The following is a 19,892-nucleotide window of genomic DNA, read 5'->3' on the forward strand; positions in this document are numbered from 1 at the left end:
GCTCAAGCTCCATCAAGTTGGATGGGGACCTTTCCATATATTCTCAACTGGATTGAGGTCCAGGCTTTGACTAGGCCACTCCAGGAAATTAACATTTTTGTTTTAAAGCCACTCCAGTGTGGCTTTGGCTGTATGTTTGAGGTCATTGTCCTGCTGGAAGATTAACCTTCTCCCAAGTCCCGGTCTCTTGCAGACTTCAGCAGGTTTTCTTCCAGGATTTCTCTTTAATTTGCTGCTTCCATATTGCCCTCTATTTTTACAAGGTTTTCAGGCCCTGATGCAGAGAAGCATCCCCATAGCATGATACTGCCACCAACATGCTTCACAGTAGGGATGCATTCTCAGGATGATGTGTGATGTTAGGCTTGCGCTAAACATAGCGTTTAACGTTGAGGCCAATAATCTCTATTTTGGTCTCATCAGATCATAGAATCTTCCTCCCTTGGTATCAGAGTCTCCCACATGCATTCTGGCAAACTCTAGCTGAGATTTGATTTGAGTTTTTTTCAACAATAAAAGGACACTTTTGTGAAACACCTGGGCTTGTTGCAGTATGCACAGTGTCTCCCAGCTCAGTTGTGGAAGACTGTAGAGTTAACTGTCATAGTCCTCTTGATGGCCTCCCTGGCTTGTGTCCTTCTCACCTGGATACTCAGTTTTTGAGGATGACCTGATCTAGGCAGATTCACAGTTCTTAATATTCCACTTTACTGTGCTCCGGGGGATATTCAAAGCCTTGGAAATTATATCCTACCCCTGATTGGTGCATTTGAAGAACCTTATTCCTGATTTGATTTGAATGTTCCTTCGTCTTCATGATGTAGTTTTTGTTAGGAATTGTACCAACCAGCTGTGGGACCTCCCAGAGACAGGTGTATTTAACCTGAAATGATGTGACACACCTTAATTGATGTGGAATCCATTCAAATAATTACATGATTTCTAAAGACAGCTTGTTTCACTAAAGTTCAATTGTGTGTGTCACAGTGCAAAGGGGGTGAATACTTGTGATAGCCACTGTATACACATTGGTAGGAATAGATTGGATCAGAAATATATTAAGTAGAATCCATTTTACCCATATATGTAACTGAACCAATGTAGGCTATAGTTTTTTAATTCTTAATTCTTTTCCCAGCTTTCCAGGTAAAGGAAACAAACCTCAGACAAGTGGCTGGTTTCTCCTTGGCTCACGAATACCGTGTGCCCTGTTTCGTTTCTCCAATCCTACAGTCATCAGAAAATGCTTTGTGGGCGTTTGCTGTTCTGTCTTGGTTCTGTCATGGGCCTCCACCTGGTATAAGGTAATAGTGAATAATCACATGAACTGATTTGGATTTGAATAAATCTGCAGTACAGCTGACTGAAGAACATGCAGTCTGTAAATTGATCTGTATAGTCAGGTTGTAGGATGCAGAGAATTTGCATATCCTAAAGAGAGAGATATTCCTAGATTCATTATTTGCTTTTGGTTTCTATTAGGACTCTGAAACACACCCAAAGATGGAGGTTACAGTCAGAGATATAATGGCAAGCCTTGAAAAATATATCCCGTCCCCAAAGTCCAACGTCAATTTCAGTCAGTCGACGAGTGGAAAGAACAGTGAGGCGACTGTGATCGAGCCCAAAAAAAAGTACTGCGTGGGAGAGACTCTGAGCGTCTTGGTGCAGATGAGGGACCACCGTTTTTACCTCAAGACCTACGGAGGCGATTTCATCACAGCCCGGATCTATTCTTCCAATCTGAAGGCAGCAGTTTCGGGGGTTGTCGAAGACTTGCAGAATGGTACCTACCGAATCAATTTCAAGTTGTTCTGGCCAGGGAAAGTGACGATCCATTTGCTGCTGATCCATTCCAGCGAGGCTATCTCGGCTCTATGGAGAACAAGGCAGCAGGACTATGATAAAATTCTTTTCACGGGGGTCTTCATCAATGGCACAAAGAGAGAGACATCACCCTGCCGGTTTGTGAAGAGCCCGAATACTACCGTGTGTTCTTACGGGGATGAGCGGGATGGTGAGCGTTTTTACTGTCTCAAGACGCACTCCCTGCCTTGCGAGGCTCTGTATGAAATGGTCACGGGCTACAATCAAACCAGACTTTTCAGCACGGAGGAGAACAAGATGCTGCAAAGGTAGATCTACCCCAGTGGGTGATAAGTACAGTTCAATCAAATGGAGAACTAACCTCCTAGGTTGGTGTAGAACTTTTTCCAGTAATGGTAATGACTTAACATATTTGACATCCCACATTCAAGCCCATAACTCTGCGTACAATTCAGTGTCTGTGAAAATAAACTTGTCCCCTGCTTACTTTCATTTACTTTTTCATTTCAGGGCACTTTTTGGTGTTCAAATCCCAATTGATGTTCAAAATATCATAGTTGTCAGTTGTGATGGTAAGAATTAGAGATGTTGTTCATCATTTGTCCTGAAATGGCACTATCCAGCTCTTTTTATTTGTATTTATTTGTCTTTAATTAACAAGAGAAAGTGTTTATACTAAACTCAGGTGCTGAAACCCACCTTCAATGCACATTTGTTGTCTTCCTTCCCACAGACACTTTCCCAGAAACTCTAGAGAAATGCCAGTTTGGGATGAGCTCCCCGTTTCCCAGTGGCTACTTTTTCCAAAACAAGTGGTTCTCCTCCTACTGCCACACCGAGAACTTCCTCAGTCCAGACTCCATCACTGGCTGCCTGCGGGACAAAAGTCTGCATTTCAGGGGCGACTCCACTTCTCGCCAATGGATTGAGTATTTAGTGGCAAAAATTAAAGGTAAAGGCTGGTGGTTAACGCTTTGTATTTCATAATCTCACGACATACAATTCATGTATATTTTGAAGATATATTTGTATATTTTATATTGTTAGATATAGATGTATAGATAATGGATATATTATATATATATATATATATACACTCACCTAAAGGATTATTAGGAACACCTGTTCAATTTCTCATTAATGCAATAATCTAACCAACCAATCACATGGCAGTTGCTTCAATGCATTTAGGGGTGTGGTCCTGGTCAAGACAAGCTCCTGAACTCCAAACTGAATGTCTGAATGGGAAAGAAAGGTGATTTAAGCAATTTTGAGCGTGGCATGGTTGTTGGTGCCAGACGGGCCGGTCTGAGTATTTCACAATCTGCTCAGTTACTGGGATTTTCACGCACAACCATTTCTAGGGTTTACAAAGAATGGTGTGAAAAGGGAAAAACATCCAGTATGCGGCAGTCCTGTGGGCGAAAATGCCTTGTTGATGCTAGAGGTCAGAGGAGAATGGGCCGACTGATTCAAGCTGATAGAAGAGCAACTTTGACTGAAATAACCACTCGTTACAACCGAGGTATGCAGCAAAGCATTTGTGAAGCCACAACACATACAACCTTGAGGCGGATGGGCTACAACAGCAGAAGACCCCACCGGGTACCACTCATCTCCACTACAAATAGGAAAAAGAGGCTACAATTTGCACAAGCTCACCAAAATTGGACAGTTGAAGACTGGAAAAATGTTGCCTGGTCTGATGAGTCTCGATTTCTGTTGAGACATTCAGATGGTAGAGTCAGAATTTGGCGTAAACAGAATGAGAACATGGATCCATCATGCCTTGTTACCACTGTGCAGGCTGGTGGTGGTGGTGTAATGGTGTGGGGGATGTTTTCTTGGCACACTTTAGGCCCCTTAGTGCCAAATGGGCATCGTTTAAATGCCACGGCCTACCTGAGCATTGTTTCTGACCATGTCCATCCCTTTATGACCACCATGTACCCATCCTCTGATGTCTACTTCCAGCAGGATAATGCACCATGTCATAAAGGTCCAATCATTTCAAATTGGTTTCTTGAACATGACAATGAGTTCACTGTACTAAACTGGCCCACACAGTCACCAGATCTCAACCCAATAGAGCATCTTTGGGATGTGGTGGAACGGGAGCTTCGTGCCCTGGATGTGCATCCCACAAATCTCCATCAACTGCAAGAAGCTATCCTATCAATATGGGCCAACATTTCTAAAGAATGCTTTCAGCACCTTGTTGAATCAATGCCAAGTAGAATTAAGGCAGTTCTGAAGGCGAAAGGGGGTCAAACACAGTATTAGTATGGTGTTCCTAATAATCATTTAGGTGAGTGTATATATATATATATATATATATATATATATATATATATAGATAGATAGATAGATAGATATAGATGCTGGTATTGATAGAGTGAATATGTATTTGTATTGCATAGTTTGCTTGGCTTCTGGGGTCTGTTCTTCATACATGGTAACAATGTTAGCCGGCTAAGTTTCAGGACAACTTGGTGTAAACACTGGATTTTCTGTTCTCTGAAGCGAACTAAAAGTTCAGCCAGCTCTGTTATTCCCATCATTTAGTTGAATTATATCCCCTTTGAGTTTTTGAAGATACGTGTTGTTGTCGGAATAGGGCGTCATTTTTTTGTGTTGTTGTTAAAACATTGTGGGGATATTTTCCTTTAAAAAATAAGTGTATTTGCACCAAGTGCACCAGGGATCAGTCTGTGAATAAAAATAACAAATCAGATCCAGTTTAACACCATATGTTTGAAACCTTGATATTCAAGTGTAGACATGACAACTAAATATCCAATTTCACACTCGCAGACAGCTTCTTACCAACAATTCATTTTCCTTCTCCACCTTCCTCATCTTTAAGGAACTGTAATTCAAACAGGCCTAACCAGTATTTATATTTAAATAGGCTGAAAGGAATATCTAACACAGTACTAGACAGCTAAGTTATTAATATATATATATATATATATATATATATATATATATATATATTTCAATACATTATATCGTTGACCAGCACAGAGCTCTGTGTAATATCTGCATAAGTATGGGATACATTATATTGAAGACAAGCATGTTTTGGGGTCATTGACATTGATGCAATTAAAAAAACATCAACTTAAGCATTTAACTTATTTGCAATTGTCTGTCAGTCTTCTTCCCTGGCTGTATAGATGCAGCAGTATTGGCTTCATTTAATATAATGTCCTTTGCCTCTTCATACCCTTCAATATTAAGCACTGAAATTGGCAGCACACTTTTTTGCCATCGCCAAATCATACTTTTGTGGCCACTGAGCATCCTTTCATATCCAAAGGGGAACGCACACTTATCTGAGATGAGCGACATTTGGCTTAAGCTAACAAGCTAATTAAATCAGAGTTTTGGAGGAACCAAAAACCCGGATATGAGTTACCCCGTTAGCTTAATCTGGGATAAGTAATTTTAGCCAGACTTTGGTAAACTACTTACGAAGAACGGACCACTGTTATGCCAGTAAAACATTAAACTTGAAATAAAAAACAAAGGAAATATTAATTTGGAGAGATACTGGGCCTGATTTTAATTTTGTACAGACTGTTTGCTAACTGCCCGTGAAATCCATTTACTATTAGGTGGCCAGGTAGCTTACCCAAAATAAGGACCATCACCTTAGAAAGCTTTTGAGCCCTATTGTCTGCCCCACTGATACACTCAGGAGCAGATAAGGACAAACAGACCTTTCCTGCCATGTTGTCTTTACAGATCTGAAGTACACCATTCCAATGGATGGCAACGTTCCAAGGCTGGCCATCTCGAGCAATCATAACTTCAGTGTGCAGTGGAAAAAACACGCTCATCCATGGATGACTGGAACACCACAGCCTTTACATTATGCATCATACATAGCTAGAGACCTTGACAGTATAGCAGGGGGAGAGAACACTGTGATTATGATCTCTGTGGGCCAGCATCTGAGGGCCTTCCCTATACAGCTTTTCATCAATCGCATCATTAGTATCCGACGGGGAATCGAAAGACTGCTGCAGCGGAGCCCCCTGACCAAAGTCTTCATCAAAAATGAGAACACACGGAATATCTGGGAATACATCAACGTTTACAATAACTGGCATGGGCATCTAAATAACTTGGCTCAAAAGGAGGTGTTTAAAGGGCTGGAAGTGGGATTTGTGGATGCCTGGGACATGACAATAGCTTCCAATGAGTTTGCAGTCCACCCTGCAGAAATGGTTATCAGCAACCAAGTGGCCATCTTCCTCTCCTACCTCTGCCCCTCACAACCAGCATCCCCTATACCTTTCCAGTGGTGAAACATCAGAGTCATGAGTGTGAATTGTTAACTTATCTTGATTTATATGTATGGGTATAGGAAAATATGTAATTATTCTCCCTCTAAACCTGGACAAAACCAAGAGTGGGAAGCTCTCCTGAGAAAAGATGCAGGTCGTCTCATGTCATCTATGAAGGTGATAGGTGAGTAGGTCCGGGGTGATTCCAGTCGGCTTCAATTTTGTTTTTGTTTTTTGGTGGCCTAACACTGAAGGTGCTGGCGTGTTTGTGCTATACATCACAATTGGTACACAAGCTTGCCATATTACATAAATGTACATTTGTTTAAGAGATGTCGATTGGTCAAATGGTTTGGCGGCCATGTAACAAATGTGTATTTTATTATGAAGGATTGGTGTTTTATCTCTTTAACCACTTTAATTCCACACAGTTGGATTCAATCAACTTATTGCTTAAGTTCTGTAGGTAATTGGGAGCACCTGAGTTATTTAGGTGTGTCGTAGGAATGTTATTGCTTACTTTTGGAATAGGTGTTTATTTTTAATTTATCTTTAATTTATCTCGCATAACTGAACTGGGGTGGCGCAGTGGGACTAGATTGGGACCCAGTGGTCACTGCCACCCGTGACAGGAACATGCTTTAATGAACACAAAACAACGACTCCGATGGAGGCCAATTCTCTGCCTGAACAGGTGTGTTTTACTCTACAGTAAGTAGAACATTCCAGTTAATTCCAACTCGATTGTTTAAATCATTTTGAATAAGACCGACAAATAAATAAATAATGTATTACTCAGCTTTTTTTCTTTATGCCTTCTTACTACCCTGTTGACACATTATTGAAGACACTTCCTAATTCACCTATCTATCCAAAACTATCGGCCTTCACATTTTTGTCCCTGTAAGTTACAAATGCTGTTGTATTTTAATTGGATTCATCCGTGTCCAACCGTGTGTGCTGTTCTCTTCTTCTCTAGTCTGTTTGTAAGTTGACATCTTATTTGCTTGTAAATGCAACCCTGCTGGCTACTGTTCAACAAGCTAAACAGTAGCTGCAATGTTTAATTAAAAAAGATTCCCACACACACAATGTGTATTTACAGTTTAGGTTTTATTAAAAGCAGCCGAAACAGGGACAACAGAATCAGAGGATATCAAATATAGAAATCGACTTAAGTACAGTAGGTATTTAAAGCTACCCAGTTTTAACTGAACCAATGCCCCACACTCTTCATTTGAAACAATGATATCTGGAGATTAATTTGGTTGACTAAGTATTGTTACTACTCCACATTTGTTTATCAGTAACATGAAGTGGCAGTCAAAGGTTTACACAGCCTCTGACTTAAGTACAAGTGTAATGTATTCAGTTCAACAACTAACCATTACAAATGAATGTTGTGAGTTCTTTCAACTACAACTGTGCGTTTTTGTTTTTATTGATAAATCACATGTGCATTTGACATGACAGTAACTAGGGGAGTTCATTCAAGTCATGTCTTAGTTAAGAAAACATTTGAAAGAAGCTCCATTGTGGAAGATCTAGCACTGCATCTGCATTTCTTATATCCATTAAAAAGTAGCAATGTATACATAAAGACCTCATCTTATTACTGTCAGTATGTCACACTTACTGTTGTGAGGTCCTGTCATGTTAACTTCCTGAATCAGCCATAGACTGGATGCAGAAGGTGCTTTAGCAGCGACCTCCTGCATCTGTTGTTATTGAGGTTCCAGATCCAACCGCCTTCCCCCCAATTAATACAGATAACAAATTAGTGTAATAAAAAACAATTAATACTAGGTTGACCTAGAGGAGTATACACCAATTGCCTAGCAGCATCATTGCCTTTCCCATTACTTCTCCTTGGCTGGGATCCATTTCGCTTAGGCTCATCACCTTAGAGCACCACCTCGATTTCATAGGCGATTCTTCGTCTCAGCACCCCTTTGATGATGCGGTCTGTCCCGTAATGGATCTCCTTCACCTGGCACGCTTCAAAAGAGGCCTGCGGCTCCTTTCTGACAGAGGGTGTGGCCTTGGAGGCGGCCACCTTCCCTCGATGTTTCAGTCTCCCCCTCTGCCTGGCATGGATGGCCCGGTGGCGCTTGAGGTTGTGTGCCGTGGTGAAACCGAGGCTGCATTCGTGGCAACGGTAGGGCCGCTCCCCGGTGTGCACACGCTGGTGCTCCACAAAGTGGCTCCGACTGAGGAAACATTTCTTGCAGTCAGGACAGGAGAAGGGGCGCTTCCCATGGTGATCCTTCCTGTGCTGCGTCAGCAGGCTTCTCGAAGCGAAGCTCTCCCCGCAGAAGGGACACTTGCACCCCTCTACAGAAGGCTGTCCTTTGCCTCTCTGTCCCTTTGCTGGGGATCTTGCTGGTCGGCTAGCATCCAGCACCAGGGTCTCTCCCTCTCCGGCACCCGTGTCCTCCATTGGTCTCCGCTGGATGTGACCCTAATTAATCGTACACGGTAACGCAGTTAGTCTTGCACAGCCACACACCGTACACAGATGTGTGGAACAAAGACACAGTCAGGTTGAAGTAATACATTTTATTCTTCCTCCTCTGCCCTCTGCTCTCCCTTGCCCCCCGGGGTTTTCTTACATACATTGTAAACTGTGTAAAGAGATCCATCTCAGGCCTCTACAAAGCTCTGGCCGTGGCTGTTGACGCCACTGTGCTGTCACGAGTTAAAATGTTCCCACGACTGTGTTACCCTAACATATTTTGCTCAAATGCTCTTCTAATCAGGCCATTAGTTATAATATTTGCTGTACTTGTTCAGTAAGTTAAGATTTCAGTTTGGGTTGCATATGAGGCTCCTAAGATACTTTTATAATAAAATTAAACGATGTAAGCAAAGAAATCAAAACTATACACCATTGAATAGCTCACGTTTACCCTTATGGTAAGTATTATTGTTGAACCATTAAAAAATGACATCATTATAAGTGAAGCCATTTCACCACAGCGACCAAGAAACAGAACTTCTATTTATGACTGGAGATGGATGATATCTTGAATTGGGGAACATGTTTTGTTTGATTGTTTGCTATTATTACATTATACTGTTATATAGATAAAAACATTGACGCTGCTTACGTTGCCTGCGGAGTTTGAATATTTACATACAGCGCGTCACCAGCGTGAAAAAGAAACACAATTAATAGATGCAGATACAATATGACAGAGGAGACGCCATGCATCTGGTAGATACATCTGCACACAGGAGACGCACATCCATAAACGTGCATATGAATCAACTTTTGTACCCACGTGGATTTGTTTATTTTGATAGCTTACACCATGGACGCTAAATATCCCGACTACATTACGAACCAGCCAATTTAGTATCTTGGATGAAAATCCGTATTGTAAAAACACAACATTGATATGCCAGATCTTGATCGTTTAAAAAACAGTTAATAAATAGTAATTATAAACAAAAGACATACCTCTGTAAAGTTTACGCTCCGTCGCTAAATGCAGCCCCCCTCAGCTGGCGCCAAACAGAAGCAGTTCCCAGACTTTGGTTCCTACCCTTATTGATAACAGGGGGGTTGTGTCTTTCTGAAACTGATCACATCTGAGGCATACATCCCACTAAAAATAAATTGGGATGGAATTAATGTACGTTTGCTCTTCACGGACATTTCTCATTTTAAACTGGATGAATGTATGTTTCCTTTGAAGGTTTCTGGTTTATTGTGTTACGTGTGGACTCAAACATAGAGATAACTTGAACAGTATTGTATAGCATTTTGTTATTATTGCTACCACTACTACAAGGTGGTTCTCAGTAAAAATATATGCATCTAAATATATATGTCTTATTGTACTATTTCACTCGAGCAATATAGCAGGAACCAAGTGTACGGAACCACGTTTGTACTGCACTGAGAGCCGGGGGACGGGGGTTGGGGGCGGACTTACATAGAAGTACAGAAGGCAGAATAAGGATTACAGTAATAAAGCAAATATCAATGCTAACACGGGCATTTGACGAAGCCCATGTAAGTTGATGCATTGTGTTGAAAACGCGAATACAGATGTTCAAATGATGCAGCTGTGCTCATATGACTTCCTGAGGTGTTGCAAAATCTCTTAACTAGTACTGTTTTAAATAGCTGAAACGTTGGGTTGTCTGATTCACCAGGAGCAATGTGTCAAGATGCTATAATAAAACCATTATCTCTATTGACCTATTTATTTCTGCTACTTACCACACCTCAGATCCGCAGCATATTGTACTCTTGAATGGCCATCGTTTGCTGAAACAGGTTTCGTCTCAAATGGAAAGTTTAATGAGAAGCAAGGGTGGCATTTTTATCAGAGGAACAATCTAGCCTGATACTTATGTGTTTTCTGGTTTATGTATTTGTTTGTTTTTATTGTATGTTTGTTTTATATAATTTTAAATTAGAAAGCTAACCACCTACTAAAAATGTTAATGTTAAAGTAGTTGTGAATCAGAATTTGTAGACCAATATTTGTTGCTGAATAAGCCATTGCTTTATGTGAAAAGTGTAGAAATAGACCATTTAGCAAATCATGGTAAAATAGTTGTTGATGTTCTGAGAAAACTATATATTCCATAGTTATATATGTTGTATAATTAAGCATGTATTGTTGCTGTACTGTTTACTGGAAGACCACTCACTACTGACTATTCACTGTTCCTTAGCCATCCCTCAGATTAGCTTCTGTAATGGGCCATTTTATATTCAGTTTAATTTGCCCTTTTCTGTCCTATAGATCAGTTAGAAATATACAGGTACTCTGTCTCTGCAGATCAACACCATGAATCCTGGGACATGGATTCAGGGCACATCTCTCAACTGATCTGTGTCAAAGAGGTACAGTATTTCAGTACCTTCACATGGTCATTGTTCAGCTATGGTGAAAATAATCGAATGGGGAAACATGGAGATGCTTCTCTAACTTATCTCCTCTGGCTCATGTGAGAGTGGGTAATAAATACTGTCTGGTACAAGTTGTTTTACAAGGTTGTGTGAGAGAATATTTGTATCATACATTTTGTACATCCATCACAATGATAAGATACACTGGTTTCTGTAGACAATACAGGCTCATTTAAGGTTCCAGAACATGATTAAGCAGACATATTGTCTTTTGTTTTTTTTGTTCTTAACTGTGTTTTGAAGATAGACACCTTCAAAGATGTGTTTCCAACTTGGCACGTGCCACAGCTTTTTTCCTCTTTGAGCAGAATGTGTCACGTTCATCAGTACATTCTGTGCAAAGTTATTGCTCATTGGGGTGGGCTTTCTCCTCCCCCTTTCCTTGCAGCTGTCATTTGAATGATTTGTTCTGCTCTCTAGTTTCAGGACCAGAGGGCTTAAGAGGGCAGGCTGGAGTAACCATGACTTCACTCCCTGCTAGCTATGAAATACCTGAACTGGGACGTGTCGAGGTAAAAGAAGAGTACCCCGAGATACAGTGCGTCCGGATCAAGCAGGAGTCCCCCGAGCTAGAACTTGTGCAGGTCAAGCAGGAGCTGTATGAAGTGGAGTGCGTCCGGATCAAGGAGGAATCTTACGAAGACGACTCCGACCCCCCGGAAGACCCCTTTACTGAATCCATCCATGCCGATATCAAAGAGGAGTCGGTGAACTGGGAAGTGCATGAGCGGGAGCTTACCTCTACCAGGTCAGGCTTTCAGAGTCTCTGTTCCCAGGGCCAGGCTTCCAGCATTCCGTGTTTCGCACAGGACTGCGGTGCTGTCTGTTCCCGGCCCATGTTACACTCCGTGGGGGCAGCCCCCTTGCCCTCTGTGGTCTCCAGACTCTCGCCTTCCATTCCCCACCTTCATGAGGAGCCCCTGGGCCCCCTCAGGTTCCTCGACCAGGACCCCAAGGTGTCCGATGAGACGGCCGCCCGCAAACGGCCCCAGCACTTCACCATCCGGGCGGACGGCTTCACTCCCCGCATGAGTTTCGCACGCTACCAGCAGCTGGACCCTGCCCACAAGCCCTACCTCTGCACAGACTGCGGCAAGGCATACAAGAGAATGGACCATTTGAAGCGGCATCAACAGATGCATTCTGGGGAGAAACCTTACCACTGCGGCACTTGTGAGAAGCGCTTCTCCCTGCGCCGGAGCCTGGAGTACCACCAGAGACAGTGCACGGGCGAGAGCTACTGTAAGTGCGCCGTGTGCGGTGACGTCTTCCAGAGCTTCAGCAACCTGCACCGCCACCAGCTCATCCACGCTGGGGAGAAAACCTACCAGTGCGGCCGCTGTGGTCAGAAGTGCAAACAGTCCAACTACTTCAAGAAACACCAGAAAGTGCACACCGAGGACGAGCCCTATTTCTGCCTGGAGTGTGAGCAGAAGTTCATATTGGATTGATTCTTGACCCGTTTGTTTGGATCTTATTCTTAGTGCGGATCATGATCGGAGTTTGGGCGTGGTCCTGACCGGAGACATTATAGCAAGACTGGAGTCCTGCATTGTTTTATTGGTGCCTTCACGGGTCTTACACAAACCACCCCCTTGAAGAGAAAAAAAAAAACACACCGGCTGTTGAGAAGTACAGTTTATTTATTTATGTCTTTCCCCTGACAGTTTTTGCAAAATAAAATAAGAGATGCGGAAGAATTGGCCAAGCAAACACAATAACATAATACTAATGCAGTGCAGATGGACTCTTCCACTAACCAACTGCTGCCTTCAATAAGAGATCACCAAACACTACACGAAAAGGGTGTCGTCCATGTTTCCTCGCAGTTATATGTATCCTCAATGTTGATGTAAATTAACATTCAAAGTACGATGTCCACAGTTTGACAAATGTAAATATAAAACCCCACTTGAGCTCAGCAATTAGAAAATTAAATGGAGGACAAGAGTATTCTCCTCATTCTATCCCTGAGTGGTCAATCCCTGATCCGTGCCTACAGGCTTTATCAGTATGACAGGACAGGAACTGCATGAGAAGAAATCGGTAGTTCCTTCCTCTCATGACCATATTACACCAGCACCTCGACATTCATGAGGGATATGTTCCCAATACCCTCGCAGATGTAGAAATGTATGAATAAGCATTTTGATATGATTATACTGCCCCCACTTAATATGCTACCTCCATAATGCCTCTTGACTCTTTCACTAAACCTTAAATCAGAGTTCTTAGGCTCAGAAAAAACAGGAACAAAAATAGAAAACTGAAAAACGAATGAAAATACATACATGAGAAAAATACACCAGAAGAAACTTAAAGCTGTATTTATAAATTTAACTGAGCACCCAATATACTGCACATACTTGAGATTATGTGTATGAAGCACAGTAAGATAAATGTATTTATAAATTCACAAAAAAATGTCCATATAAAGAGTCAACAAAGTTTTTTACAGTGGACTCGTTCACACCAAACATACGGCCAACAGCTGATGCACTCTGACCACTCAGCAGCTTCCCTAATACTTATTTCTAATCATATTACTAATGACTAATGTTGGTAGATAAATTCTCAATTCTGTAGAGAGTCACTTGGAGGCAGTGTTGTCACATTCGATTGCCAAAGCAGACTTATTCCAGGGACTGAATCCTCCCCAGAAAAACATTCAAAACTGTTCTCCACCCACCTGTATCTCCTCAGCCTTGAAAAGGGAATATTTTTTACCCCAAAATGGCATTCTCTGTTTTTGTCTGTTGTGGAAAAATGTTGCCGACATGGCTTCACCACTCGCAGTCTGCATTGTTGTCTGCTCTCTGGCTTTAGAATGACCGTATGACTACACAGTAATTAGGACAGTTTGAGACAGGGGTGGATTTAAACTGTAGATGTTATTGTTATAACAGAGAACAATACTGGCCCCTACATTTTCATGCACAGCAAAGAGGCAGCTGTTCCTGTTCTGATCTGAGTGGACAGCTGATTCATGGTACCGATTTGATCAGGAGAGAGTTTGCATGTTAGGTTGTGTGTTGACCTAAACTCCAAACCTCCAAGCTTGAGTAAAATAGCTAATCGCTGAATCTGAGTTCAATACATCTCAAGACAAGTTGCCATTGTTAAAACTTCCAAACAATCCCTGATAAATGCATAAATAAAATAAATGTTTCATACATTAACAGAAGTTAAATAGTGACTTTAACATATACATGACAGCAAATAAAAACAAATGAAATCATACTTAAGGCAAATATGTAATTGAAATTTAATTAATTGCTTGTTTCTTGTGGTGTTTTTGGACTGTGTTGGGTAATCAACCATCAGACCTGCATTTGGCAAAGGCTTTTGTGTGAATGTTAGTGGTTTTTTTTTTTCCTTTTAAAGGTGGTTTTAAACTCCTGTACTGTCTCAAAGTGGCCTAGTGACTATGCAGCCATTTCACTATTCTGTCAAATTGTTAAGTCTTATGGCCCTACGTTTATTATAAATAAACTGTAACTGGCTAAATTAATTAAAAGACTCAAAGTTTCTGCATATATACTCTACTGATTTCATAGAGGAGAAGTCACTGTATTGAGCTTATGTACACAAGTGTTTGTAATCTACCAAAGGGTTTGGCATATTTTCCCCCTTCGCCTTAAACCTTGCAACTAAACACAAAGAAGATGTTTATAGTGTGTACACAGTTACACCAACAGAGTATCCAACATCTGACAACACATCAATCCATCTTCCTTACAGTGTTACCCTAGCCAATTTGCCAAGGAATAATTATTGGGAATGATGTTAGCCAAAATGTAATCCCCTCACCAATCATGAGTGGCAACACTATTTGAATCCTCTCCGTTTTTATTTAATTGCAAAGTAAACACCTTGCAATGTGGTGCTTTCCAAGTTCTGTTAGAATGGAGTACAATAAAAGTGAGGAAAGTGGAGTCTTATACAAAATTCAAGCAATATACATTTTTACCCTAATGAAAATATGTATCATGGTGTTTGTAATACATGGGTCAAAGGGAAGTCAGAGAGGGTGGAAGTAGAAGGGCGAGTAGCTGTAAAAGCAGCAGAAGCTTTAGGCTAGCCAACATTTTGGATTTGGCCATTTTCTTTTAATTCACTCCTTCCTTCCTAGAAAAGCATGCATCTGGACTAATTGTCCTCTCCTGGCTTTATTAGTGGTGGATTATTTTATTTATTTTTTGAGGGGGTGGGGGCGGTGGTTCTATTCTCTTTTTGTACCTCCTTATGCAAACATGTAAACGTTTGTCACTTTTTGCAGACGTCAGGAGATTTCAGTTCCTGGGCTTAGACCAGGTAGCATAAAGTTGAGCACTATTGAACTGTGGTTGATTCACTCATTTGGATATCTTTTTGTGAGTCGGTAGCTCTATCTCTGCTCTGAACACCTGCAGCTGTACTGAGATCTTTAATCTACCTTCACTGGAAACACACGAGTCCTCCACCTCTGCCTGGCAGGTGACTTCTATCTGAGTCCAACCTTCGCAAAATTCTCCTGCACAGGCCAGCCTGGAAACTTAATTTGGGACCTAACCCTTTTGGGGGCTTTTGAAAAGTGACCTGACCCTTGCATTTCTGATATACTCATATAGACTCCTAACAGCAACATCTACAAATGAATGGAATAATTGTGTTAAGTGGAAGCCATTTTGTGTGTGTTTTACACCAATGCAATATGAATTGATCGTCTTGAATTTATGCCATTATGTGTGTTTTACATTGTTGAATTAAGAGCCAGTTAAATATATATGTAATTATACGCATACCAATTAAATAATGAATAGATTTACTTCTCGGATTTGGAATGTGCAACATTTTGGGGGACCGACTGGAGTGGAGACTTTGTCTATGTTTCTATGTAACCTATGTAATACTATGTAATACTATTCCTATTCTAATAATGAACCTCATACTGCTTCAGTCAGGACAAATCATACGATAATGTGAAGTTTGGCAATGTGTTATGAATATTTTAAAAATATTTAAGGGGCTCCTGCAACTGGTAATTTGGTAATATTCACATGCCTGACCAGCCTCCATCTGTGGGCAGGGGCCGTGCACGGAAATGCAAAGGATACTTCATTCTAGGGTGCATTTTCGCAATATGACCAGGTCATCAGGTTGTATGGTTGTGTGTTTTTGTGATGCGGTTACCGGACCCAGCAGTCAGAGACTTGGTTCACAGTTCATGGTCATGTAATGAGAGTGGGTCTTGTAGGGTCTTGACAAATACTGTCCCCATTGTGTTGGGTCTTGACATACTGCAACAGACTAAATAAATTAGAAAAAAGCATGACATTACATTGTGTGTATATCTATATCTATTGCAAAAGTCTGGGTGTGCAGATCTGCACTTGATCAATTGCTCAAAACAACTCAATTTATGTTTCATTTTTTAAAGTTTGACATCACTGCCTTAAAATAAAATGAAACAACTTGAAACAAACTACAGTTAGTGTACATGCAGTCTAACACGTTTGTCTATGTATAGAGATATATTTTGCATGATTTATTGATAACTTCTGACATATGTGTGACAATAGTTAGCATTGTATACATCACCAACCTGGTTCATCAATAACACTTAATTACTGCAACAACATTATTTTCAACCGGTCTGTTTTTATGTTACGGTGGCTTAACCTGGTTGTGGACCCCTATTCTGATTGGTTAGGCCAGTAAGTTATTCTACTGCCTAGACTATGCAAGGACGTGACGTGTCATATGCCGGCATTCCTAATCCTGCTCCATTCACACAGATGCTTTGCTGCAAATTTGTTACCATTTAGACTATGTGCCAAGCTGGAAAATTCCTGGTGGTGCTATGCCGATATAGACCCTTTCACTCAGACCTTATGGGCAACAAAATGCCACAAAAAAGGCTACATAAGTTTCAGTGAATGGCGCTTTAGTCTCTCTCTGTATGATTAAGTGCATTTCCTGCCTGAAACATTGCTTTGCATAATTTCATTATTTTGAGTGCTACAGAATGCTGGGTAAAAAGGGTTAAAATGTTCTAAACTGCCTTTGTGCAAAAAGAAGAAGTAGAAGATGAGAAATGCCATATAAGGAGTTGCTTTTCTCCTTATATTAGGGCTATATTATCTGCTCAGATTCAGCAAAATGCTTCAGAACTCATTGGATGGTGCTGCACAGTGCAGATGGACAATGACCTGAAGCATATTGTGAAAGCAACCCAAGACTTTAAGGTGAAGAAGTGGAATGTTCTGCAATGGCCAAGTCAATCACCTGACCTGAATCCAATTGAGCAGCATTTCACTTGCTGAAGGCAAAACTGAAGGCAAAACACCCCAAGAACAAGCAGGAACTAAAGACAGCTGCAGTGCAGGCCTGGCAGAGCATCACCAGGGAAGAAACCCAGCATCTGGTGATGTCTGTGGGTTCCAGACTTCAGGCAGTCATTGACTGCATAGGAATTGCAACCAAGTATTGAAACTCACAATTTAATTAATGATTATGTTAGTTTGTCCAAATATTTTTGAGCCCCTAAAATTGGGGGGACCACATATAAAAATGGGTGTAATTCCTACACCGTTCACCCAATTTGGGTGTAACTACCCTCAAATTAAAGATGAAAGTCTACACTTAAGGGACATGTTGATTGTTTCCTTTCAAATCCATTGTGGTGGCGTACAGAGACAAAATGACAATTGTGTCAGTGTCCAAATATTTATGGACCTAACTGTATAATAATTGATAGTATAATTGTCACACCCTAATGGGTGCTTAGGGGTGATAACGCTACCTGACCATGCCACCTCCTCTGATATAGGAGGGAGGAGCTCGTCTACCCACTCCAATGCTTTCCCCGGCAGGCTCGACAGAACCCCAAGGCACTCACACAGGCAGGTAAGATATAACTATTTAACAAGCTCCAGGCAGGACATGAAGACTGTCCTGGATAAATGTACAGGATTATCTATGTAAAAATAACTATGTAAAACCTAGCTAAAACCGCCTTTAATAATACTGGCAATAAAACACTAAAAACCCTATCCAAACAAATAACCAAAAATAAGAGAAAAGGAAGCTAGTAAAATCCTATAAAACTACTATTTCTATACAAATATATCTCCTGTACAAAAGACACTAATAATTCTTCTTCTTCCACTCGCAGAAATGATCAATACTCCAGTAACACAGGTAAGTGGTTCCAACTCCTCATCCGCTTTCTCGCAGGCCGACAGCACCCCACTGGCCAGACGGACAGCCGCAGACTGGACATGAAAGACCTATGGTAAGGAGAAAAAAATAATAATAATAATGTTCACAGTCCATTCCTCACCACGACTCTGCAATATGACCCACAATAATATTCTCTTCTCTAGATGTAGCTGACCGTGGCGAATACAAGGGGAGAGGGGATGCACCCAGTTTAAATAAAGCTGAGTTCAACAGTACTAATGCGTGTGGCTCTTAATTTCCGTGTTCAAGCGGCTTCACTCGTACTCTTACTAATTTCCACTCTGTTTCCACTCTCGCCCACAAGAGGGGCTCCTCCACCAGCTTGTGCCCGCACTACAGCCCGCGGCTGTGGCTGTAGGAGGTCAAACTATTCTAGTTTACTGGATTGAGCTCTGCTGCGCTCACTCATGCATGCAGTGGTTCTGGTGTGTTAAGCCCCGCTTCGGCTGGTGGTTTTTCTACCGTGAGCCCTCCGGATCCCAAACAGCGCGGCGCCCCGTGTCCCCGGTACCCCCCACCCCGGCACACGTGGTGTGACTAGGCTTGTACGGCCCGCGCGGCGCTTGCAGTGTGCAGTGCTTTGTTCGGCGCACTTCGGTGGTGCTTGGTGTTACTCCTCGGGACCTCCCGTGTTGTTGCCACAAAAGAAAAGGCACAACTTGGTAGAAGTGTTCCCTGTTTTTTTAACACAGCGCCCCAGTGCAGTACCGTGTGGTCGGCTTTTTGTGCCCCTCCCCCAATGTGTTGTGTTGCGTTGCCGGTGGAGTCGTGCTTACAGCGACAAGTCCCGCTAGGCGTACCACTGTCGCGAGAGCTCCTTGGCTGCTGGTGTGCCTTTGGTGCCCGTGCTGACTGGAGCACTCGCTGCATGTGCACGTCACAGTGCACAAGCATGGTACTGACGGTATGGAGAGACCCCGTTCCTCCTCCTCCCGTCCCCGCCGCTGTGACGTCATCTCCATCAGCCCTCATGGGGAATCTGATCTGGAGGCGGATCTGAGGGAGGATGTGGTATCCCCAACCTCCTCCCCCCACAGGTGAGGATCTCATTCCTGCTGCGGCAGTTCTGGGCAGCCACCCAGCATGCTGTGGAGTCCCTCCAGATTCCCTGGCCAGTGGACCCCGCCCCCCCACCCACACGGGCCCTCCCGCTACTGCCTGACCTCCTAGACCCGTTGCAGTGTGTGGCGCTTCGCGTCGAAATCACTGCTCTCTTGGAGAAATGCACAATCCGCGAAGTGCCCCCTCCGGGGAAGCAAGAGCCCAAGAAAGATGGGGGTTTCCGCCCCATCTTGGATCTGAGGTACCTGAATCGCCGCCTCAAGGTGTTGCGTTTCAAGATGCTCACCCTGCGTGCCATGTCTCAGGCTATCAAGCCTGGAGACTGGTTCACCTTGGTGGATTTGAAAGATGCCTACTTTCACATTCCCATTGTGCAGGCACACAAGAAATTTCTCCGCTTCGCCTTCGAAGGCCAAGCGTTCAAGTTCACTGTTCTCCCATTTGGCCTGTCTCTAGCCCCTCGCACTTTCTCCAAGTGCATGAACGCAGTGCTGGCCCCCTTGCGTTGCCAGGGGGTCCGCGTCCTAAATTATCTAGACGACTGGCTGCTCTGT

General features: G+C 42.4%; 3 protein-coding genes across 5 annotated transcripts; 2 read left to right on the plus strand and 1 right to left on the minus strand.

Annotated features, from left to right (window-relative positions):
• Window positions 1–1,482: 1,482 nt before the first annotated feature.
• Window positions 1,483–7,255, plus strand: LOC136753968 (NXPE family member 2). Its single transcript, XM_066710347.1, has 3 exons — window positions 1,483–2,137; window positions 2,513–2,779; window positions 5,578–7,255. The coding sequence occupies exons 1-3, from the start codon at window positions 1,504–1,506 to the stop codon at window positions 6,141–6,143; spliced, it is 1,467 nt and encodes a 488-aa protein (XP_066566444.1). The 5' UTR covers window positions 1,483–1,503; the 3' UTR covers window positions 6,144–7,255.
• LOC136753611 (zinc finger protein 22) lies at window positions 7,217–9,691 on the minus strand. The gene is made up of 2 exons (XM_066709876.1): window positions 9,586–9,691; window positions 7,217–8,583 (listed from the first exon to the last, which is right to left on the minus strand). Exon 2 carries the CDS (start codon window positions 8,560–8,562, stop codon window positions 8,026–8,028), a length of 537 nt encoding a protein of 178 aa, XP_066565973.1. The 5' UTR covers window positions 8,563–8,583; window positions 9,586–9,691; the 3' UTR covers window positions 7,217–8,025.
• A 355-nt stretch (window positions 9,692–10,046) lies between these two features.
• Window positions 10,047–16,466, plus strand: LOC136753612 (zinc finger protein 610). Of its 3 annotated transcripts, none has more exons than XM_066709877.1 (3): window positions 10,059–10,143; window positions 10,886–10,986; window positions 11,473–16,466. In XM_066709877.1, the coding sequence occupies exon 3, from the start codon at window positions 11,514–11,516 to the stop codon at window positions 12,501–12,503; it is 990 nt and encodes a 329-aa protein (XP_066565974.1). In that variant the 5' UTR covers window positions 10,059–10,143; window positions 10,886–10,986; window positions 11,473–11,513; the 3' UTR covers window positions 12,504–16,466. The 3 variants fall into 3 exon arrangements, with proteins under 3 accessions (XP_066565976.1, XP_066565974.1, XP_066565975.1); XM_066709878.1 differs by having other exon boundaries at window positions 10,922–10,986; XM_066709879.1 differs by lacking the exon at window positions 10,886–10,986 and having other exon boundaries at window positions 10,047–10,143.
• The last annotated feature ends 3,426 nt before the right edge of the window (window positions 16,467–19,892 follow it).

Source organism: Amia ocellicauda, chromosome 7, assembly GCF_036373705.1.
Source record: "Amia ocellicauda isolate fAmiCal2 chromosome 7, fAmiCal2.hap1, whole genome shotgun sequence".
NCBI classification, from domain to species: Eukaryota; Metazoa; Chordata; class Actinopteri; order Amiiformes; family Amiidae; genus Amia; species Amia ocellicauda.